General features: G+C 41.7%; 1 protein-coding gene across 1 annotated transcript in view; it reads left to right on the plus strand.

Moving 5' to 3' along the window:
- Positions 1–13,311: 13,311 nt before the first annotated feature.
- The window catches only part of FKBP3 (FKBP prolyl isomerase 3), a gene marked incomplete in the record, with an annotated part of 570,007 nt that continues 558,202 nt past the window's right edge, over positions 13,312–25,116 (plus strand). Inside the window, 1 exon segment of the mRNA XM_044074268.1 lies at positions 13,312–13,584. Coding sequence (XP_043930203.1) covers positions 13,480–13,584 — 105 coding nt within the window.

Consider the following 25,116-nt stretch of genomic DNA (forward strand, 5'->3'; position numbering starts at 1 on the left):
AGGGGGGCATTATGGATAGGTCTTAGCTGAGAGTTTCTGGCTTGCTTGAGCTGGGAAACGGCCGTATTGGTTCCGAGGACGGAACCGAGGTCCTAACTGTAATGAAAGAACAAAAGTTTACAACATCAGATGAATTATTTAGAGGTGCTGACAAAGGTTAAAGTATTACAAAATAAGGGAAATCTTACAGAACAAGAAGAGGCACAAATGCAGACTGCTAAAGAGAAAGTAAGGGAGTAGTTGGATAATATGCATGAGTTTAGCAAGACTGATATTAAGCAACTATTTTTTTATTATTAATTTATTTATTTATTGTTGATAACTCCTTAGCACAAAAACTTTTCCCATAACAACTAAGGCGACAGAAAGTAAAAAAGATTGTCACCAAACTTAGGGAGTCTATAACAAGAAAAATGACTAAAGATCATTTAAGGTTATTAAAGATATTTCAGAAAATTTATGAAAAATTTGTATAAAGCATAGAAGTGAAGAAATCAAGAAAAAGCACAAATGGAAATATTTAAAGAAGACTTAAATATTCCAAGGTTAAAGGCAGATGTGGCTCAACAACTAACAGATAAGATAGGAGGAGATAAGATAAAAATATTGATGTATAACACATCTACAGGGAAGTCTCCAGGAATAGGTGGTATTCCGGTGGAAGTTTGGAAGCTAGGAAGGAAGAAGGTGATAATGATCTGGAAGGTTTTGATAGTATTTAAAAGGAAGGAAGGCATCAACATCCCGGGGAAAAAGCTGTGGTGGCTGTAATACCTAAAAACAGTAAAGCACCATCTGATATAGCTCCATATAGGCCTATTTCCATTTTAAACCACGAGTATAAAGTGCTTTTGTCTATAATTGCTAAAAAATGGCAAATGTGATGCCAAAAGTGATAGACATGGATGTGGTTTTATAGAAGGGAGACAAACATCTGGCAACATTAATAGAACAATGATGATCCAGAGGGAATAAGAATATAAGAAAATGCTACTGTTATTCTTGAATGTTAATGCAATGAAAGCATTTGACAGGGTAATCTGGGTTTTATGAGTAGGGCAATGGAAGCATTTGCATTTCCTGACACAATAATAATGTTAATTAAATAATAAATGTTAATTTGAGGCAGTCACCAAAGCCGTAGATGAGGGTAAGGTGGTTCACACAGCCTATCTTGACCTCGCCAAGGCTTTTGACACCATCCCCCATTCTGGAATTATAGCTAAACTCACTAAACTAGGTATATATCCCTACGTCACAAGATGGGTTGCCAACTGGCTCACTGACAGAACCCACACTGTAAAAGTTGCAGACTCCAAATCTGACCTCAAAGCAGTGACAAGTGGAGTACCACAGGGTTCCGTCCTGGGACCTCTCCTGTTTGGTATCTACTTCTCTGAAGTACAGGCTAACACAGAAGGCCTCTGGCTACCGAAGTTCGCAGATGACTGCAAACTAGGAGCCAGAGTCAAGTCCCCAAATGATGTGGACATCCTACAGAAAGGCCTCGCTGAGACAGGTGCCTGGTGTCAGAGCCATGGCCTCAAGCTCAATGCCAAAAAGTGCAGTGTCATCCCCTTTGGTAAAAACTCTGTTCCCGAACTATCACATAGGCAGCAATCTACTTAACACCGAATGTGTGATGAGACCTTGGGACCCAGGTGGACAGTAGTCTCTCCTTTGATAGTCACATCGCCACAGTAGTCAGGAAGTCCTTTTACGTGGCACACCTCATCATAAAAGGGTTCTCATCCAGGAAAAAAGAGGTCATTGTTCCCCTCTACTCGACACTCATTAGACCCATTATAGAGTACAACTCCCCTTTTGGAATGTACCTCACAAGACATCTGCTGCAGCTAGAAAGGCCACAGAAGTACCTCACAAAGAGGATTACTGGCCTCAAACAAATGCCCTACACTGACCGCCTCAAAAAACTCCAGCTTTACTCCATAGCATATTGTCTACTCCGAGGTGATCTCTGCCTAATATATAAAGCTATGTCAAACCCAGAGCTGTTGGACATGCTACACCTAAAGAAATCCCAATCCCTCCGAGCTACATGCTCTAGGTACCTAAACCTTGTCACCACAATACACAGGACATGCTGGAGGGATAGATTCCTGTCCGAGAGACTTCCCATACTCTGGAACAGGCTACCCATTTATGTCAAGCAAAGTTCTTCATTAGCACTCTTCATTAGCACTCTTCAAGAAAAATCTTGATGACTGGATGGGAAATAGGAAATACACCCCAGGGATCACTTCTGTGTCTCTGTTCGACAGTGGCACAGGAAAATAGCTTTCTTGGGTGGCGTAAGTTAGGGAACCTTGTTGGCTAGGCTTACGTAGGCCCTTGGGCCGATAGCCTAGTACCTACCTATGAACCTATAAAAAGATATATGAGGGATCACATGCAAAAATTAAACTGGAGAGGGGTTTCCTCCCTAAGTTCTTTTCAAACAGTGGAACCAGGCAGGGGTGTCCTGTTCCCCTTTATTTGCATTATATTTAGAACCATTGGCAAAGAAAATAAGGGACTCAGAAATTCAAGGATATAATTGGTATGGTGTTCAAGAAAAAGTTGGATTTATTTGCAGATGATATTATTTTGCACCTGATGGAACCAGAAAAGGACATGTCAGTTATGTGGAATATTCTCGGTCAGTTCCAGGTTTTTTCAGGATATAAAATTAATGAAGATAAAACAACGGATACACTATAAACTATGCACCCACATATGAGTTGGTCCAGCAATACTCATATTTATGGGGACATGATATAATGACATATTTAGAAGTACGGATTAAAAAGGATTTGTTTATGGCAGCTGGGAAGAGACTAAACAAAAGATAATACAAAAACTGCAAAACTGGAAGTCCATGCCTATGGATATGGATAACAAGAGACAAGCAGTAAAACTTTTTTTATGTCATTAATTTTATACGCAGGTCAGGTCTATTTTTATCAACCAGAGGAGAAGTTGTGGATAGTAATTAATAAAGAGCTGAAAGATTTTATATGGGAGGGGAAGAAGGCAAGAGTGAATTGGGAAAAGTTAATTCTCCCAATAGAACAAGGATGTTTAGGATTACCTGATTTGAATGGGGTATTTTAGAGCTACACAGTTAAGGCCCTTATATATAACACAAACAGAAAGCTACAATTCCAAGTGAAAAGGGATGATGATGAAGCAGCGGGTAATTCAAGAAATAAGGAAGAATAGGACTTTGGATGCAGATCCTTAAGGAGAATAACAGCCATATAGAATATTATATTCATAAAGTGGCAGAAGCTATGCTAAGAACTAAGCTAACACAAGAATGGAGAAAAGAGATTCTGCGGATAGGGATGACTGCAATTAGGGGTTCAGAGAAAAAAGAGGGGGCTGGAATTTACTGGAGGAAGATGGCAAAGTTACCAATGTATTGGGAACAAATAATTAGAGAAAGGCAATAAAATGAAAATAGGGCAAGAAGGCATTTGGATTGCAGGCTAGTGATTGTCTTAACTATCAGGGACTGATATCAGAGTATAGAAACAGAGAAAGGGAGAGGGGAATCCTAAATGAAAGACCTGCACTGGTTGAGTTTGTAGATTAATCTAGAAAAGAAGCTGCTGTTATAAAAGGGATAGTTAGTAGGGCATATAAAATATTGCACAATAACTGCAGGAATCTATCAGAAGAGGTCATAAAAGATTAGGAAGAGAGGTTTGATATGCGATTCACAAAGAAACAATGGGAGTACATATGTATAACTTCCCAATATGCAACAAAATCTGAAAGAATTAGGATTTTTGCTCAAAGTGTTTGCATAGATAATTCTATACCCTAAGCAGATTCCAAATAATTGTTCCTCAGTTAGATGGCAAGTGCCTGAAGTGTGATGGGGAAGAAAGAAATAACTGGGACATATGTTTTGGGAGTGTAATGAATTGGCAGACTTTAAAACTTCCCTACAGAGTACTCTGTCAGGAATATTGGGAAAGCAAATGAGTGCAACTAAGTAAATGATTTTTTTGAGCTGGGATACAGGATCTGAATTGCCTAAACATAGTAAGGACTTGTTATGTTTAATTCTGGTCACTGCTGTAAAAGGAATTACTAGAAAATGGAAATCAAAATCTAAACCAACTATACTTGAAGTAGTCAAGATTGTGATATGCATAAAAGAACAGGAACTGTGATATTTATAAAGGGGTAGAAGCAAATTGCATAGAAAAAAAAGTGGAAAATGTGGAAACAATACATGTAGAAAAATGTTTTGAAGGAGGAATGAGAAGAGAAGGTAGGAATTTAATAATTTATGTAATGTTACTTAGATTACAGGATATATAACAATATATGTGATATATAATGTTTATAAATGTGAACTTGTTAATATGGTTTGATTACTTTTATATAAATGCATGATTGCCTGTGCCATAAGAGATAATTTAATAAAGGTGTTTAAAAAATAAAACCCACAGCATTTCCTCTGGTTGATAAAAATATGGCTGGTCTGTGTACAACATTAAAGGGAATACAAGTATTTCACTGCATGTACCTTACTATCCGTGTCCATAATCAAGAGATTCCATGTTCTTGTTTTTTGTATTATGTTTTGTTTATTCACTTCACACATATTCTTATCTTATTTATTTGCATTTGTTTACTGGGAATGTCCACTGGGCCTAAGTGAGCCCATTTTCAGTGGAGGCCCCAGGAGAAAAGCTCCACATATAACAAGTACATACCATAGAAGATAAAAAATTGTGTACATAAGTTGAGATCTAAGCAAAGGTAAGACGTTTGACAGTGATAAATTGCATTATTTACAATATCATGCAGGAGATAAAGCTGAATACATAGGTCAGTAGTAAATATAACTTTGAATGCAATAAATGTATGAACATTGGTAAAGTGCTAGACATAGACAACTAGAGTAATTAAATGAATTACAGTATATTGAAAGAAATGTAATAGAGTACTGAGATGTCACAGTTAATGATAGTAAAATAGGATGGAAGAAACACAGCTTCTAATAGCAAAGCAAGGATAGTAAGCTTGTGAAGTTAGGATTAGAAGGAGAGTCTGTAATTATTTTATCACAAAGTGAAAAACTAGGGTGTCTGTAATTCACAAAAATGCAGAAAAATGTTTTAGAGGAGGAATGAGAAGAGAAGGCAGGAATTTAATAATGTATGTAATGTTGCTTAGAATATAAGATATATAACAATATATGTGATATATAATGTTTATAAATGTGAACTATTATCTTTCATAATAGTATCCTTTTTAATCTATATACCCAAGTACATCATCTTATTATGTCTCCATAAATGTGGGTATTGCTGAACTAATTAATGGGTCTATATCATATCATCAAAGGTTCAATTCAGCGAACCTCTGTTCATTAAACCAAATCAGTGAACGTTCACATCAGCAAATGTTTATACCAGGAATAGAATTAGATGACCATCATTGTGACCATCACACACACTGCACTATGTCAAACCCACCCAGGTGGGGGGCTGCACACACCACACATTCCCAATGTGGGGGGCTGTGCCTCCCACATCCCCCACCTATATATACCAACTCTGAGATTGCACTGCAGTGGGGGAAAAGGGAAAATTTCCTGATGTTGGCCAACAAATTCCATTCCTTGTGTAAAACATTTGCTGATGTGAACGTTCGCTGTTTTCGGTTCGACAAACAGAGTTTTGCTGAGCTGAATATATGAATATATTCAATTATATGATATAGACCCCTAATTCCTGCGTGGGCACATATTTTACTGTTACAGATTTGTTTTACCTTCATCTATTTAATACCCTGAAAAACACTGAAACTTCTCAAAATGTTTCACAGCATTGAAATATCCTTTTCTGGACTTATTAAGCACAGTAATATCACAAATATTCTTCCTCTTGATTACATTACAAATTATAGCCTTAATTTGTGAGTTCCTTACTTTCTTTGCCAACAGTTCTATGTGTAAAGCAAATAACAAAGGAGGGAAGAGGTTACCCATGCTTGGTTCCTCTGTTTGGACACAGCTTGTCAGACAGGAACATTCCCCCACCTTAATTTTTGCCTCTGACTTTTCATATCTTCCTAATTAACCCCATTTATTCTATCAGGGAATGCAAATGCCACCGTAACCCTACTCATAAAATTCAAGATGACTGTATCAGATTCCTTCTCTGCATCAAAACCCACCGACAACAGCAGTGTTGTCTTACACTCTGGCTGCTTTGGAGCATCATTATTTTATTAATGTTGTCAAATGGCTATCTTCCCTCTGCAAAACCATATTAATCCATATCTATCAGTTTTGGCAATGCCTTAGCTGGTACAGACATAAACTCTTTATGATCATGCTTCAGAATTTAAATCAGTGTAGAAGGTTCATAGATTCATAGCTAAGTACTAGGCTAACTGTCTTTGAGGGTAATTTTAAGCATAGCCAATATCCCTCAAAGGTGAGAATCAAACCCTGCACCTTGTGTTTGCAAAGTAAACACTTTAACCATTATGTCAATGCTGGTTCTAGAGGGTCTTTGTCCTGTTTGGGTATTATAGCCACCATAGATTTCTTCTAAGATATTGGCACTGTCCCTTCTTTTAAAATATTGCCAAGCAAAACATTCCAGAGCTTTATTACTTTCTTCTCTCCTAACTATCCAAATTTCTCCTGGAATACCATCTGTTCCCAGAGACTTCCTGTTAATTAATTACGCATTACAATTTTTATCACATCCCTTCCTACCTTAGTTATTAAGTCCTGAGCCTCATCCTTCTCTATTCATGGAATAGTTAAGTCTTCCATAAACATTTCCATGTGTGCCTTTCCTTGTTTTCTTTATTCCTCCATTTTATACAAAATTTCAGAGAATTTCAAATTATCTCTAATACCTCTTTAGTATCTGTCATTATTTGTCTTGTCATATGATCCCCAAGTTTGTCAACATCATTTTCTCCTTTTTGTTGCATAAATTGTTTTTTTTTCCCTCTTGAATGCTTTTATTGAAGCCAAACGTCTGGGAAAATGTTATATGGGTTCAAACAGAGATGAAAATTAGCAATTGCAGACAAGATCAGTCCACCAGGCATTAGTGTGTGTATATAATCGGTAAGCTGGAACCATATATTAAAAAATGTAATTTATAACATGTGGAAGTAATAAACTATTTATCAGAATGGCTGTTTGTGAATATTATCATGGAATGTAAAGGGCTTTGCAGGTATAGACAAAAAGCAAAATGTATTGAATTATATTAAGAAGTGTAAGATACAAATCTTAATATTATAGAAGATGCATTTGAAAAGAAATGCGCACATGTATTTGAAAAAGAAAGGATTTCAGGATGGGCATTTAGCAGAGTATTATTGACGAAGGAAAGGGGGAGTAATAATACTGATAGTGAAAGGGACTCCGATAGTAATACATGAGGAAAAAAGGCAGTAATGTTAGATTTGTGGTAATAAGGGGTTATTTGCAGGGGAGGATTATGCTGAAATGTTTTTATATTCCACATAAAACTACTTGTTATGGAGCTTAACATAATACTGGCAGAAATAATACACGTTCAGCATGGAATATTATTTACAGGTGGAGAGTAGACCCCAATTTGCAATAGTGAGAATGTAGCAAGGAAACCTAGAAGGGAAAACATAGCAAAAGAGAATATATTTCTGAAGAAGTATATAAAAATATCTGGTATGCAAGATGTGACTTTAATAGCAAGAACTCAGACAGAAGTTACACATTATTCCCTAAGACACAATAACTGGGCTAGATTGGATAGAAAGTATATTTCTCAGGATCATGTGTATCTAAATGAAAGATCTGAGACACAACCAATAACTATAACAGATCATGCACCAATAAAAATGAACCTAAAGATGGAGGGTAATGATGTAAACATGAAACACTGGTACTTTCCTACTTATCTGTTAAAAAGAGTGGAAATTAAGGAATGAAGTAGTGGGTATGATCCTAGAGTTATTAGGGAATATATAAATTACTTCAGTAGGGATGCCCAGTGAGTGAGATAAAATAAAAATGTAGTTTAAAACATGGAAGAAATAGAGAGAGATGGGAAAAGGTAATGAGAATTATTTGGGGGGGGGTGAAAAGATTAAAGGATTGCAGAAGAAGGTGAATCTCACAAAAAATGAAGAGGGGAAATAAGGGAGTATTTGGATACCATGTATGTGTTAAGAAGGGTTGATGTTAAGCAACTCTTTTATTTTCATAACAACTCTACATAAAAAAATAGTGTAATGACTTAAGTAACATAGAGTAGGAAGAGTTGTAGCCAAGCGTATCAAGAAAAATAACCTGAGATCTTATAGAGGTATTAGAGATATTTCAGAAATATTTTATTCCCCCTCTCTACAGCTACTACTAGCTCCTCTCTCTTCACAGCACAAAGTCTACTGGGCCCACCTCAGCCTCTTGTGGGCTTAATCTAAACCATGCTCAGGTCTGGTGAGGAGACTGAGTATGCAGGTGAAACATCATACATTTGACAGAGAGTGCACCCTAAGCCCCTGATATGCCATCGTAGCTTTGTGAGCTCTACACTCTCTGCCTTCCGTACATGCACAACCTCCAGACCAAGGAGTTCACCAGACCCTTAATGCTGTTAATGAAATTAGCCCAGGCAGCTTCCATTACCCCAGGATGGATGAGACAGCATCAGCTGCTCAGTCTTATCCTCCCTTGTTTGCTCCTTCCAACACCTGTGAAATTTGAATAAAGAAGAGGAATTGGGAAACAAATAAAAGGCATAAATCAAAATATATACGGAAAGACTTAATTATACTGTGAAATGCTGAATAAAGGCACCAAACAGTCACTAAAACCAAAAACTCCAAGATAGTACCTCGGAAAGGGAAAAAACAGCATGCTCTCACTTTTAAAGTCCAAAGTTTAATATACAGCAATCTAACATAAACGCTTTACAGACACTGAGCTTCAGTCCCTATTACACAGACTTCCTCAGAAGCGGACTTTACAACATCACCTACCTTTTATCCTCCTTCCAATTAATCAATTACTGAAGAAAAAACAATGAAAATGCTGCATCAATAACCAACATGAGTTGAGGTTAAGAAGACTTTTAGCAATGTATTTAACGCAGTGTCTGTAAAGTGTTTATGTGTTGGATTGCTTTATATTAAACTTTGGACTTTAAAAGTGAGAGAGGGCTGTTTTTTCCCTTTCCGAGGTACTATCTTGGCTTTTTGGTTTTAAAGACTTAATTATGCCAAGGGTAGAGGAAGGTGAGGTTCAAAAATTAATATCCAAGATAGGAAGAGATGAGATAAAATGCTGAGGTGTTAACAATCAAAGGAAAGACTCCAGGAACAGATGACATTCCTTTTAAAATTTTGAAGTTAGGAGAGAAGAAACTAATAAAGATTTGGAAGGTTTTGTTTAATGATATTTTAAAAAAGTGAGGGGATTACCAACATCTTGGAAGAAAGCTGTGGTGGCTGTGTGTTACCCAAAGATAGTAAAGATCCTTCAAATCTTCCTTAGTGTAGTTCCATTTCAATTTTAAACCATGATTATAAACTATTTATGTCTATACTAGCTAAGAGAATATTAAAGGTGCCACCAAAGTTGATGGACAGATAGCAATGCATTTTTATGGAAGGGAGGCAATCATTTGACATTAACAGAAAAATGATGAACCAGAAAGAAGCAGAATGTATGAAAATACCAATATTGTAAGTAGGTCTTGATACAGCAAGAGCATTTGAGTCAGCTAGGATTTTATGACTAGTGCAAGGGTAATATATGCATTCCCTTATAGAATAATACAATATAATACATAGTAAATAATAATATATAATAATAGAATAATAATAGGGAGGTTTTATGAAGGGCTGAAGGCAAGAATTAAGTTGGCATCGAACAAAGGAACCATCCAGGGTTGTCCTCTTTTCTCATTGTTATTTACTTTATATTTAGAGTCATTAGCAAATAAAATAGATTCACAAATTCAAGGATATGACTGGTATGGTACGCCAGAAAAGTTAGCTTTATTTGCAGATAATGTTGTGTCTTTCGGCTTTTCCCGGTTAGGGGTCGCCACAGCGGAACTCCGGTCCGCTAATGATTGGTAGTTGATTTTTACGTGCCATGTTACCAGCCCTGACGCACAACCTTCAACTAGGGCACGCCCATTCACGCATGTCTCCACGCAGAAGACGCTCTAGCTGAGAATCGAACTGGACAGTGTCTTACTGTGAGGCAACAACGCTACCGCAGCACCACCACGATAATATCATTTTGTATTTGATAAATCCAGAAAAGGACATTTTGGGTTGTACACATTTTTAGTCCATGTCAGGCCTTTTTGGGATAGAAAATAAGTGAAGATAAAACAAAGACTATAGCAGAAAACTATGTACTAATGTGTGACTTGATCTGACAATACCAATACTTATGGAGACATATGATGAAGTATTTATGTATATGGATTAAGAAATTCTGTTATGGCAGCTAATGGTATGTGAGAAAAAAAATATCTGATAATACAAAAACTGAGAATCTGGACGCTCCTGATTATATGGATGGTAAGACACAAGCAGTGAAAATGGTTTTAGTCATTTGGTCTTATATACAGGTGAGAAATATTTTTATCAACCAGAGGAGCAGTTGTGGATGCTAATTAATAAAGACAGGAATTGATTTATTTTGCAGAGAAAGAGGGCAAGTGTTAAGTGGGATTAACTGATTCTCCCCATAGGATAAAACGGTTTAGGGCAACCTGATTTGAAGGAGTATTTTAGAGCTACACAGTTAAAGCTCATTTACATAACTTGGGCAGAAGGTTATAAATCAAAGTGGAAATGGATGATGAAATGTGGGGTGAAGTCAAGAGCTAAAGAGATCTTATGATTTTGGACAGGAGTCCTTAGGAAAAATAAAACAACCATAGAGAATATTATACTTGTAAAGTAGTAGAATAAATATTCTAAGACTAATCCAGTGCAAGAATGAAGAAAGAATATTTTACTAAGTATGTCAAGAAATCAGAGATACAGTAAATAGGCAAGAGGGAGCCAGAATTTAATGGAGGAAACATGCAAACTAACCAAGGTTTTGGGAGCAAATAATTTCAGAGAAAAAGGTAATATAGTGGGATGAGTCTAAGCAGAAGTCTGTACTAAGGGTTAGAGATTGCCTTCCCCATCAGGGATTGAGTACAAATAAAGAAAAAGGGACAGGGAAATGTAGAACTGCAGATTTTTTTAGATAAGTCTAGAACATAAGCTGCTATTAAAAAAGGATAATTAGTGTGGCAGATAAAATATTGCATAACTATAAAAAGCAGTCTGACAAGGTTAAAAAGGATTTGGAAAAGAGAATGTAAAGGCATTACTAAAGAACAATGGGAAGACATTTGTAAGCCCTCCAACAGTACGCAACAAAGACCTGAAGGTTTTGGGATTTTGTATAGAAATATTTGCATAGGCGTTTTTATACCTAAAGTAGACATCAGGTGGTTTTGCCTCAGGTAGTCAGCAAATGCTGGAGGTGTAACGGCGAAGAGAGATAACTGGTAATGTGTTTTTTGGGAGGGATGTAATGAGTTGGCAGATTTTAAACATTCCCTACAGAAACTCTGACAGCAGTGTTAAGAGGTCAGATGTTTGCAACTAAGGAAATGATTCTTTTAAGATGAGATATGGTACCTGAATTGTCCAGACATAGTAAGGTCTTACTGAGTTTAATGTTATTGGCTTCCAAATAAGTGGTGACTGGAAAACAGAACTCAAAACTTTATTTTTAACACCAAGGAAGTTTTGCATATTGTAAAAGATATGAAAAAAGCTGGAGGAGGGATCTTTAGAAATAGGATGGAGCACATTTCATAAAAAATAAATGGAATATACAGAAACAATACATGCAGAATAATGTTCAGAAGAAGGAGGAGTAAGGTTTAAAGGAAGGCAGGAATTGAGCAAGATGTAATGTTGGAGTGAATGGATGTTAAAAAGAAAACAAGCATACTGAACAGCAATAACAATGTTATAAGGTTTGTTTTACTTCATTTTTATTAATTTACGTGAAACCACTCTACACATTAAATGTGATAATTTAATAACATATACTAATTTAATAAAATATATTTTAAAAATGTATGTCACTTTACAGTAAAATAAGCATGTTTTACCTATGATACATGTACAAATATTTGACATTGTCTTGCTTGCTTCTCTCTAAAGCTTTGAGCTCTTAAAATGTGCTGTATAAGCTTGACTCAGGTACCCTGAAGTTTTTTTGATGTTTTTATAAGACTATTTGTAAAAAACGAGAGATATTGCTACTAAAGGTTTCTTTACAAAATATCTCAGAATAGCTTGTTTAGAAAACTCCCAGTTAGGCTTGAAACCTTCTGCATAAATATGCAACATTTGTGGATAATTAATGTTGCACAAACATCCTTGTTGAAAGAAAATTAATGCATAGATTATTTCTAGTAAAGCATAAATTGGAAATAATAATTGTAATTTTTCCAAATTACAATAATAGCATTTTGAAATGTATTGTATTATATGGCAAATAAAGGTGGCGATTTAGGCATAGTGCTGTAATTTTCCCTTCAAATAGTACTCCTACCAGATTTACAGCTTTTTCATAAAGTTAGACGACTTAAGCATACCTCTCAACTGTCCAGATTTTTAACTCATATTTTTGGTCTGCTCCTCATAAAATTTGTGGATCGCTGGCAAATCACTGAAAACTGAAGTCGCTAAATAATGACATACGTTTGAGTTTCAGACTTCAAACCCTTCAGAAAAATACATGATAACACAACACCTGTTATTCTAGCCATTTTCTAAGTTTATAAGAGCAATAGTAAAAAGCTGTCATTATTAGGGCTTTGCCCCCCCCCAATATTATTTTAGGCATTATCCAGATTTCTTGCGCTACGGGATTGAGAGGTAAACTGAATGTTACTGCTAAATAGCCAACAACCCTAACCTGTACATGGTAGAATGTCTAACAATTGCCCATTCCGAAAAATAAGAGAGTGCTTCTCAATTTGATCCTCTCCTATGATTTTTTAAGAGTAGCGTTATAAGTTTTAATCACACATTGACAGATATAGTTAAATACGTACTTCAATAACGTTAACTACACATGTAACTTCACTATTCCCACTTTGAGCACCTAAAAAGTTGGCAACCCTATGATGTAACTTCACTACGTTTTTAATTTAGACTTTTGCTGTTCTCCGGATCAATCACTTTCATAACCTGTGTTCTTCCCGGCTGACGTTCCCTGCCTGCAACGACGTTGCTGCAAATAATAGTAAGCTAAATATTCGCTGAAGACTAACAGAAAAGAAAAACATAACACAATTAAGAGACTAAGTAACCTTACACAGAAAGGAAATACAACGCCTGCCGTAAACTGTAATCCCTGGACTAAGGGTGAAAGGTGAAAGTGTAGCTTGTGAACTTGGAAAGATGGCTGGTCGCCCTGTGCGAGAGTGGAGTAATGAACAATTAAACAGTGAGGACCTTCTAAAGAAGGATATTATTAAGTTCTTGCAGGATAATGCATCGGACACGGTATGTAATACTTAGTAAATATTCCGCGCTGTGTTTGAAAACTGTTAGACTTAACAGTATCAGTTAAGTAACTGTAATATGAATGAGGTGAGGCGCGTGGACCTCCATGTGGAACACGTTGGTTACTTAAATTACTTGTCTTGAAAATTCAGAATTAAAGTTGTTGCTGCTGTTTTTAACAGGTGTACCATGCCTGGAACATAAAGGGAACCGTTATAAGCAATAATATTAGGGCGTATTAGGTTGGCGACTGTTTTGTTATCTGTCACGCGCCGCTCCTTGCTAGCTGTTTTGAACAGAATTGAAGTTCTGGAATGGGACAATAAGTTTTTGTTCTTGCGGAGGGAACTATAAAACTGAGACTTCGTATGTTTGTATTTTATGGAAACTATTATATTATGTGTTTTAAATCTTTAATATCTTTAATATCCCCTCACCCTTTGTGTGCTTTTTATCATATATATATATATATATATATATATGTTTTAATAAGGTGGTGATGGGGGAGCTGTGTGGCAAGATCTGGGCCACTTGTGTTACCAGTATGAGCTGCTGATAAATACTTATTGACCAGGTAATTTTTCCAAGCCACGTACAAATGAATGGCATGTCATGTCTCATTACGCTTCTGCACAACTTATGAAACTACATGGCACACGGTATGATCGTGCTTGCCTAATGCTGGCTTGAGTTTAAATCACAAAGAAAAGCCATAGAAAGAATCACCTTGGCTGGTATAGCTCTCAACCAGTCAGGGACAAATAGTACAGTTGGGGACATATCGAAAAATAATCAGGGACACTTTTAAAATATTAGACCTGATGATGTTAATCCTTGTTCATTCCTTACGCATGGGTATTGGTTCTGATCTCGGAACCGAGTCAGCCATTTTCCAAGCTCTTGTCAGCCACAAACTCTTCAGCTAAACTCCCTTACCCATAATCCCCCTCTCCCTGTTGCCTCAGATTTCGTTTGCCGCGTTGCAGTTGGGTCGTGTCAGGCTACATCTCTTGAGCTAAGAACATATTTTTTTTGTTCTTTTCAAAAATGTAATTAAACTTTTTGAGGAAAAAAGTAGATGTTAAGTTGTCTATCTCGCCTTCATTCTTGCTGGATGGGTTCGGAGCCGACCTCGGCTCCGACTCGGCCACTCTAAAAGCTCGAGAGTTGGTTCCACCGGCTCGAGGCTCCCCTTATATCCCACAATGCTAGGCGAGAGTTACCTCAGATCTCGTTTGCCGCTACAGCTTCGAGGTTGGTTGCTTCTACCGGTTCCTGGTGAGTGCTAATTTTCTTGTAAAAATTACTCTTTAAAACCCCTTTTAAGTTAATTTTATTGTGTTTTCCTGACAGGGTATAACTTGTGTGTTTGTGTGCGTGTTTGTGTACACCTGTCAGTTAAAAAAAATGTCTAAAGAAGCAAAGGTCTCCGGATTCAAGAAGTGTGATGCGTGCTGTCAGAAAATGTCTCTGACAGACGCTCACACTTCTTGTGTCTATTGTCTGGGGCCTTTGCACCTGCAGGACTCCTGTGCTGTGTGCCATGGCTTCAGCCCCAGGGTCCTGCAGGAAAGAAAAAACAAATTAATTCTTAGAGGCTTGCTGAAGCCAGAGGATTCCCTGTCAGTTTCAACAGGAAGCCCTCTAAGGCATCGAGGTCTTCGGCTCCGGCTTCTGAGCCGAGACCTCAGGTTGCTCAACCTTGCCTTTATGGGCTCCGGCTGGAGCCGATAAGTCTCAGTCCACAGTTTCTGTGGCTCCTGCTCCGCCGGAGCCGAGGTTGAGTTCCGTGTCGGCTCCGACCAGACCTTCGGAGCCGACAACCAGGAAGAGGTCCAGGTCACCATCTCTTGGCTCCGTTCATTCGGCTCCAGGATCTCCCCTGCTGTCTGAACGGAGCCAAAGGTCTCACTCCTCTAGGTCATCGAGGCTGTCGGATCATGACCTTCAGAGGGTAGTGAGTCGACTACTTAAGTCCGAGGCACTAGCCCAGATGCTTCAGAGCCCGACTCATCAGTCGATGCCTGCCCCGTCCATCAACTTTTTCCTCCTTCGACTCTCTTGAGTTTGGAGCCGGGTCGCGTCGGAACCGAGACTGTGATTACGTCGGAGCCGAGACAATTGTCTTCGCTCCGTCGTCGGCCCGCTTTCTTTGGAAGAATCTCGGCGCGGACTTCCCTCGTCGGCTCCGAGGGTGAGTGGCATCGACCCTTGTCCGACCCCCTCTCCCTCGGGCTTCGGGCGCTGGTGAGTTCGGCTCCGACATCGGCCTCGAGCCATCACTGTCGGTGCCGAGGGGGTTCTTAGCTCCTCGGGCGGGGACCTCTGGCTCTGCCTGACAGGGGTGCATTCGAGGTCATGCGGAGTGTGTTAGAGCCTGGCTCTACTCCACAGTCGGCTCCGTCTGCCCCTCCCTCTATGCTGCCTCAGGGTAAGTCGACTCACTCCCTCATCCCGGACCGCAGAGAGCCAGCTCCCCAGGAGCCCCCTGTCGGGATTTCATCCTCTTCCGAGGCCTCTCCTGATTTGGCAGAAGAGCCCCCTCGGAAGAGGAAGTGTAAGAGGAAACACATTGACTCACCTGAGTCTATCACGTCAGACACAGATTTGGATGATTCTGAGGGCTGCCCCCGTCCCCCTTCTGAAGATGTCGCATTTCCAGACATTCTCGAGATCCTGAAACAGAGGTGAAGTTGGCCAGCCCTCAACCCTTCGGAGGACGAATCTGTGTATCTTGAGGCGTTGGCTCTCGTCCTTCCACCTCCTGGGTGTCCCCCTTCACCCCCTCATGCAGGTGGTTGCTAAGAAGGCATGGACGGCTCCTGATTCAGTGGACCCCACTCCCAGGAGACCCTCTAAGTTCATCACAGCTCCAGCAGACAAGCAATTTTTATCTAAAGGAGTTTCTGTGGATGCTATGGTGGTAGCTGCTGCCACAAAGAAGGAACTGGCTGATCCTTCAGTACCTGTCCATCCACCTAACAAGGAATCTAGGTCCATGGATAGGTAATGGAAGCGGATGTTCTCCTCAGCGACATTTACCATGCGTCGCTGAACTACCTGTGCCATTTCACTTCGCCTTCAAAGGGACTTGATCAAGGAAGCGAGTGAAATGTTAAAGGATCCTACAGCTGCGGGTTTCAAGACAAGATGAACACGCAGCTGGCTACCCTAATTCCATATCCAACTCCTCCATCGCCTCCTTTCTTCCGATGGAGCGAGCAGAGCCGCAGGGACAGGTGTAGCCTTACGTAGGCACGCCTGGATGCGGCTATGCAATTTTGGACCCTTTCAAGGCGTCTTTCACGAACTCCCTTTTGATGGATCATCTCTCTTTGGTCCTCAAGTGAAAGAAACCCTGACTAGGTGCGAGACTGATGGCAAGACCCTTTCTGCCGTCGGAGTCCGTTTTCGACTCCTTCCAGGCCTTACCCCAAAGGCCAGAAGGGTGGAAAGATGTGGTTCCGTAAACAATCTCAAGGGACTTCGCCTGACGACAGAGTCGTTCCTACCAAAGGCAGAGGTGGGAATAACAATGGTAGATGTCGCCCTAGGGGCAGGGGGTCCGCAGAACCAGGGCAATCGGAAGCCTTCCTGACAAGCCCTTTCAGCATCCCTGAGGTGTTGCCCGACTGCCCATCTTCGGAGGCAGTCGGGGGAAGATTGTCACTGTACCCAGAAGCCTGGCTATCCCTGACTCAAGACAAATGGGTACAGTCCATCATTTCCGAAGGCTATTCTATCCCCTTTCTTCGCTTTCCAAATCAGTCAAAAATCCCTTCCAGATGTTCCACCTCAAAGGGATCTAGCAGCTTTGGAAATTTCAAAACTGCTTGCAAAAGAGCAATTCAGCCAGTGCCAGCAGACCAACAAGGATCCGGAATCTACTCAAGGTTCTTTTTAGTTCCAAAGAAAACAGGGGATTGGAGACCGATATTGGATCTCAGTGTCTTGAACAAATCAGTCAAGAAAACAAGATTTCGGATGGTCACGCTGCAATCCATTCTTCCCCTTTGGGCAAAGGAAACTGGATGTGCTCTATAGACCTTCGGGATGCGTACTATCACATAAAATGAACAGACGCTCCAGAAGATTCCTCCGCTTCAGGCTGGGAACCAGTCATTTTCAGTTCAGGGCCCTGCCCTTTGGTCTCACCACTGCCCCGGTGTTTACCAAATGCATGGCAGTGGTAGCTTCTCACCTGAGACGACAAGGATTCCAGGTGTTTCCATATTTGGACGACTGGCTCCTCACAGCTCCCACCAAGCATCTCCTTCTGATGGCCAGAGATTATACTTTTCGCGTTTGTCAAAACTGGGTATTTCAATAAATTGCGAAAAGTCTGTTTTGTCGCCTTGTCGTACTATTACCTACATAGGCAAATCTAGATACTATAAACATGTCTGCAAGGCTAACACACCAAAGGATATCAGACATTCACAAATTGGTGTCACTCCTTCTCAACAACAACAGAATCAAAGCCAGGTTAGTCCTAAAGGTGTTGGGAATCATGGCAGCGCCATACCTCTCCTTCCATTAGCCAGATACCACATGCGGATCCTTCAGTGGATGCTTTTACTCAATGGTCATACCAGGAACTTCCAATGTCTCACACCATTGTGATCACGCAGGCGTGCAAAAGCATCTCATGTGGTGGATGTCTTCCCCAGCTCCTGTTGGGAAGTCCTTTGTTCCACCTCCTCCGGTTGCTACACTGACAACGGATGCCTCCTGATCGGGTGGGGGCATTATCAGGGCAGGACAGTCCAGGGCACATGGCAACCAAACGAATGCCACTTGCACATAAATGTTCTGGAGATGAGAGCAGTGCTTTTAGCGTTGCAAGCCCTTCAAGACTCTCTTCCCTTGGGAACAATTGCAATCCAGACAGACAATATGTCTGTAGTGTGGTACATCAACAAACAAGGCGGAACCAGATCATACCCCTGTGTCGAGAAGCACTCAGACTGTGGCAATGGGCGATTTCTTCTCAGCGTTTTCTGATAGCAACGCACATCCCGGGAAGTCCAATCACATTGCGGACAAGTTGAGCAGAGCTATACTCATGCCTCACGAGTGGTCTCTGAAAGACTCTGTAGTGAGAGAAATTTTTCTCAAGTGGGGTCAGCCTTGCTGCGATCTTTTGCTACTCCCCAAAACAGCAAGTGCAGAGAATATTTCACTCTATTCCCTTTACCAGGCCAACCCAGCAGAGACGCTCTAGTCCAAGTTTGGCCCCGGGACTTCTGTATGCATTCCTCCTTTCCCACTGATCTCTCAAGTAATTCAGAAAGCTATCGCTCAGAAGGCATCCTTGATCCTCATTGCTCCTTACTGGCCTCGACAAGTGTGGTTCCCCTTTCTACATCGCTTTCTCTTGAGCGACCGTGGAATCTGGACCTAGTTCCAGATCTTTTGATCCATCAGTCGGGTCAGTTTCATCGCTCCCTCCCCTCTCTGAACCTCACTGCTTGGTTCCTCCAGTTCCAACCGTAGCCAGGCTTCCTCAATTATCTCACTCTGTTAGAGATATATTGATAGCTTCCCATAAATCTTCCACTCGAAGATTTATTTGAGTAAGTGGAAACGCTTCTCATATTGGGCACAAGGAAAGGACATAGATCCTTTCACCGCTTCCATCCAACTAGTCCTTGATTTTCTAGCTGAACTCTTCCATGCAGGTTCATCTCCATCTACACTTAAGGTTCAATTGGCAGCTATTTCTAACTTCCATGTGGGTATTTCTGAATCTGCCTTAATGTCCCACAAACTTTGCAAAGCCTTTTGAAAGGAGTTTTTCTTCTCAGACCTCCTATAAGAAATCCTCCTTCTCCTTGGGACCTAAATTTAGTTCTTGCTTCTTTGATTCTTTCCCCTTTCGAACCTGCAGCTTCCTGTTCCTTGAAATTGTTATCATGGAAAACTCTCTTTCTGGTAGCTATTACATCAGCTAGAAGAGTTTCAGAACTTCAAGCACTCAGTTGTCGTCCTCCTTATCTTTTGTTTCATAAGGACAGAGTATCCTTACGAACTAACCCGTCCTTTTGCCTAAGGTGGTTTCGACATCAAATCTAAACCAAAGCATTGACCTCCTGTCTTTTTCCAGAGTATTCCAATAGGTCTGAACAAAATTACACTGCCTGGATGTTCATCGTCAATTAAGGTACTACTTGGATAGAACAAAACAATTCAGAAAATCTGATCAGCTGTTTGTCTCCTATGCGGAAAGCAGAAAGGGACTTTCAGTTTCAAAGGTATCATTATCCAGATGGCTAACATCTTTGATTTCCCTGGTATATGAAATTAGACAACAAAAATTGCCTAATAAACCTAAAGCCCATTCCACCAGAGCTTTGGCTACTTCTTTAGCCTTCCAAGACAGACTGCCTATTGACACCATTTGTGCAGCGGCTACTTGGGCTACTCCTCACACTTTTATTTCTCATTATAAGTTGGATTTAGCTTCTAGGCATAGAGCTAACTTTGGTTCCACTGTTCTCAGGAGTCTGTTCCGTTAGGCCACCCGGGACAAGGTGCTAGGGACGCGGTCCCATCCAGCAAGAATGAAGGCGAGATAGACAACTTAACATATAGAAGTTATGTTCTTACCATAATGTTCCATGTTAGTTGTCTTCTTCACGCCTTCTTCTTGCGTCCCACCCTCCTTCCCCCTGGCCTGGACAGACCTAGAGGAGTTGTGATTGTGACCTCTCTTTCTACCACCTCTTTCTTAGACATATGCTATTATGCATATTTCTTGGTTCAGGATGTAGGTCACCCTTCTTTCTTCCTGTTGTTAGAGGTGGATTCTGTTTTACAGTTATACTGTTACTGTTATAAGCTGGGGTTAGCTTACAAACGAGATCTGAGGTAACTCTCGCCTAGCATTGTGGGATATAAGGGGAGCCTCGAGCCGGTGGAACCAACTCTCGAGCTTTTAGAGTGGGAGTCGGGCCGAGGTCGGCTCCGAACCCATCCAGCAAGAAGAAGGCGAGAAGAAGACAACTAACATGGAACGTTATGGTAAGAACATAACTTCTATTTATTTAGTTATCTCTTACCTTATCGCACCTAGCGACTACTCCTTGTGCCGTTATTTTGTTTTTTTCTTTCTCTTACCGACGAGGTATTTCTTTCCCTTTACCATCGTTGGTAATTCTTTCTGGGCCTTACCTTCGGGTAATTCCTTTTTGGTAACCCTTCTTTACTATGACAGAAAAAAAGGCAGTCCAGGTTTTAAAAGATGTGTGGAATGTGGCCATAAATTGCTGGTCTCTGATGCACATTCTTTTTGTTTGTTTGGGTGTGCCTCATTTAACAGTTGACCCGCCTTGCGGGATTTGTAAGAATTTCACTAATAAGACTGTCATTGAAAGAAAGAATAAGTTGATTTTAAAGGGGCTACTTAAATCTTCCTTTTCAGAGGCTATATCTGGGACGGAGGTCTCATCCCCTCCAAGCTCCTACAAGAAAAGAAGTGATGATTATAAAAAATCTAAGTCTCTTCCATCCTCTCCGGCTGGAGGCCCAATGGAACCGAGACCAAAAAAACCTAAGCTTTCTACTATGGATTTGGCCTCTTCGGCACTGATTTCGGAGCCTAGTTTTTCGGTTCCGAGTCCATCTGTGCCATCTACTTTTTCGGCACCGAGTAGTGTGCCTCATACAGCGTCGGAACCAAGGGGCTCGTCTGTTCAGACTCCATCATTAGCACCGACAGTACAGTCCATGCAATTTTTGTCTGTGTCGACGCCAGTCTCCCTCTCGGTTCAGACCATTGACTCAGCGCTGACTACTCGCTCGGCACTGACCATTCCCTTTCTATTGCAGACTCTCTTGACACTGTCAGTTACCACTTCGGTATCGACCTCGTCGGTGCAGACATTACCTTCGGCACCGATGGTTCCCTTGGGGCACACTACTGTTGTTCAGGCCATGCCAACTCTTCTTTTTGCGGTACAAACTCCCACCGTTGTGGGCACCAAACTTGTTCTGACTTTGGATAGACCTGATTCTCCCTCAGCTGTGTCTGTGAGATCCACTAGAAGCCTCTCTGAACATGATGTGCTGCTTCTTGTGGACTAATTGCTTCTGGCTAGAGGTATTCTTCCTCCCAGGACCTGTACTTCCTCGGGAGGTGACCATTCTTCATCAGAGCCCCCATCACTGTCTTGGAAGCCCCTTACTATAGCACAGTCTTCACCTGTGGTTCCCCTTTTTGATCTCGGCTGCCTTTGTGGCAGGATTCTCTTGTCACTACCCGGGATGCTAACTGTGGCGCCCCTTCTTCGTCTTTCCGCAGCCATCCAGGGACTCAGAGTTAGGAGAAGACTATTGCGTCAGCTGACGTTTCTGTACTATCAGTGCCTCTGCTTTTTACACAAGAACACCAGGCACGAGAGCCTCAGGACTTACCCCCATAGGAGGCCCCTCTTGAGCTGTCTTCCCCAGTTCCTCCCTCTCAGGAAGTTTATCGGAAGTCTTTGTGTAAGAGGAAACACAGGGACACCACTGAGGAGTCCCTCACCGAAGACACAGACTTGGATGATGGGAAAGGGTCCTCTAGGTCACCCTCTGAGGTATCCTTTGGAGATATCCTAGAAATCCTGAAACAGAGAGGTGATTGGCAGCCCTCTAACCCAACCTCTGAAGACTCAGTGTTCCTACAAGCCTTTCGTGCCCGGCCCCCTACCTCCTGGGTTACTCCACCTGCCGACAAACTGGTCTGGCTCATCGTGCAGAGCACATGGAAGGCTCCTGACAAAGTTGAGGCCATTCCTCGGAGGCCAGATAAAATTTTGTCCCCTCCTGAGAGTGACCCCCATTGGTCCAAAGGTCTTCTGGTAGATGCCTTGGTGGTGGTGGCCACAGCTAAAAAGGACCTGGCGGACGAAGAAAGCCAGACTCTTCATCCGACTAATAGAGAGTCTCAGGCTCTGGACAGAATTGGGAAACATACCTTTGCATCAGGGACCTTTGCAATCAGGGCTCTGAAGTACATGGCACATTTTACCAGGCTTCAAAGAGACTTAATCTCTGAGCTGTCTGAAACTTTGGCTGGTGCTGTGTATTATGAGGTCCGTGACAAAGTGGCCTCTCAATTAGCCACCATTGAATCTATTTCTAACTCCTCCATGCGTCTCATATCTCACGCATCAGAAGGAGCAGCTAGAGCAGCAGGTGCAGGCATTGTTCTGAGACGACTTGCCTGGATGCGCTTATGTGATTTCGCGGAACCCTTCAAGGCTTCCTTTATCAACGCTGCAATTGAAGCCTCTTCGTTGTTTGGTCCCAAAGTTTAAAGCACACTGGCTAGATGTGAACAGGATGGTAAGACCCTTTCTGCCATGGGTGTCCGTTACTCTTCCCCTCAACGGGCTTTCTCCAGAAACCAAGAGAGTGGGAAAATATGGCACAAAAAGTCTCAGGGCTCCTTCCGTGACACCCAGGCCGATTTTTTTCCCATAGAGGCAGAGGGGGAAATTCTCAGTGAAGATGCACCTTTCTGGGCAGAAGAGGTCCGCGTAACCAGGGTTCCAGGGATTCTTTCACTGGCCAAACTTACCAGCGCTCCTGAGGAATGGCCCAACTGCTTTCCTCTGGTAGTGGTTGGGAATCATTTCTGTTTGTACCCTTCTGCTTGGCTAACCGTCACCACCGTTTCTTGGGTACAAAAGATAGTAACCAGAGGTTACCATATCCCGTTCGATCTTTATGCCGCCACCTTAAGGAAATTACCTGACGTGCCACCCAGTCAAAGGGTACAGGCAGCATAGAGATTTCAAAGCTGCTAAGCAAAAGAGTCATCCAAACAGTCCCACCAGACCAGATAGGATCCGGATTCTACTCGAGACTATTTTGGGTGCCAAAAAAGACTGGAGACCAATTTTGGATCTCAGTGTGTTAAATTCGTAAATGTATAGAAATTTCGGATGGTCATTATACAGTCTATCCTCCCACTTTTGGAAAAAGACGATTGGATGTGCTCTATAGATCTTCAAGATGCGTACTACCGCATAAAAGTGGACAAACAGTCAAGGAGATTCCTTCGCTTCCGTGTGGGAACCAGTCATTATCAGTTCCGAGTATTGCCCTTTGGACTCTCTACAGCCCCCAGAGTGTTCACAAAGTACATGGCAGTCGTTACAACGTTCCTACGACTACAGGGATTCCAGGTTTTTCCATACTTAAATGACTGGCTCATCACCGCCTCCACCAGTCCTCTATTAGAAAAGGCCTTGGTTTTCTCTCCACACCGCAGAAAGGCTAGGCATAACCATAAATTGGCAAAAATCCAATCTCGCCTCATCTCAATCCACAGAGTTCATAGCGGTCCTCCTGAACACAAAGAACTGCAGAGCATCCATTCCGGAGCACAGAATTCAAAGATTGAGACAACAATTGATTCCATTCCTCTCAAAGGAGAAATCCTCAGCTGACTCGGTTCTACAGCTGTTGGGTTCCATGGCAGCCTCCCTTACAGTTGTTCCCTTGGCCAGGTTTACATGAGGCTTCTACAGTGGTTACTACTCACTCAGTGGTACCCTTTTCAGTTCCCTCTTTCAGCCGAGATTCGGATAATTCACAGGTGCAAGCAGGACTTAAATTGGTGGTTGTCTCGGAATCCGCTTCAGTAGTCCAGTACCTTCTCCCCCAACAGCCCACGGCCACAGTGACCACGGATGCCTCCCTGATGGGGTGGGGGGGGGCTATTTCAGGGAAAGATTTCCAAGGTACATGGTCTGAAATGGAGGCCCATCTGCATATAAATGCTCTAGAGGTGAGGGCTGTGCTTCTGGCGTTGCAAGCATTTCACTCCCTGTTGCAGTCTGGAACCATTGCGATTCAGTCAGACAACATGGCGGTGGTCTGGTACATCAACATGTAAGGCAGAACGAAGTCTTTTCCCCTTTGCCGGGAAGCCATGAGATTATGGCAATGGGCGATGGCTACCAACCGCTTTCTTCTAGCAACGCACATTCCCGGGAGTTCCAGCGTGATAGACAGACTCAGCAGGTGCATTCTTCAACCTCACGAGTGGTCCCTGAATCCCTTGATAGCAGCAGAGATTTTCAACCACTGGGGTCTTCCTTGCTGCGACCTCTTTGCTTCCCCAACCCACTACAAATGCAGCAATTTTTTTGCCCTGATTCCCCCTTGGGGACAGTCACACAGGGACGCTCTAGTCCACGATTGGCCCTCGGGTCTGCTTTATGTATTCCTCCTCTTCCCCAGGTCCTGAAGAAAGCCCACCGGTTGAAGAACAAATTAATCCTCATAGCTCCATTTTGGGCTCGTCTGATTTGGTTCCCCTTCCTGTGGCCTCACCTGCTAGATCAATAGTGGACTCTCGATCCAACCCCAGATTTGATCTCCCATCCGCAGAACTTGAGTCACCCCAACCTAAACAGCCTAAAGCTCACAGCTTGGCTCCTCCACTTCCAGTGATTGCCAGACAGAATGATCTATCCTTACCTGTACGTGACTTTCTCATTGCATCTCATAAGTCGTCTACCAGAAATACATACCTTA

The sequence above is a fragment of the Protopterus annectens genome, chromosome 6.part0, assembly GCF_019279795.1.
Source record: "Protopterus annectens isolate FY-2018-M chromosome 6.part0, PAN1.0, whole genome shotgun sequence".
Classification (NCBI taxonomy): Eukaryota; Metazoa; Chordata; order Ceratodontiformes; family Protopteridae; genus Protopterus; species Protopterus annectens.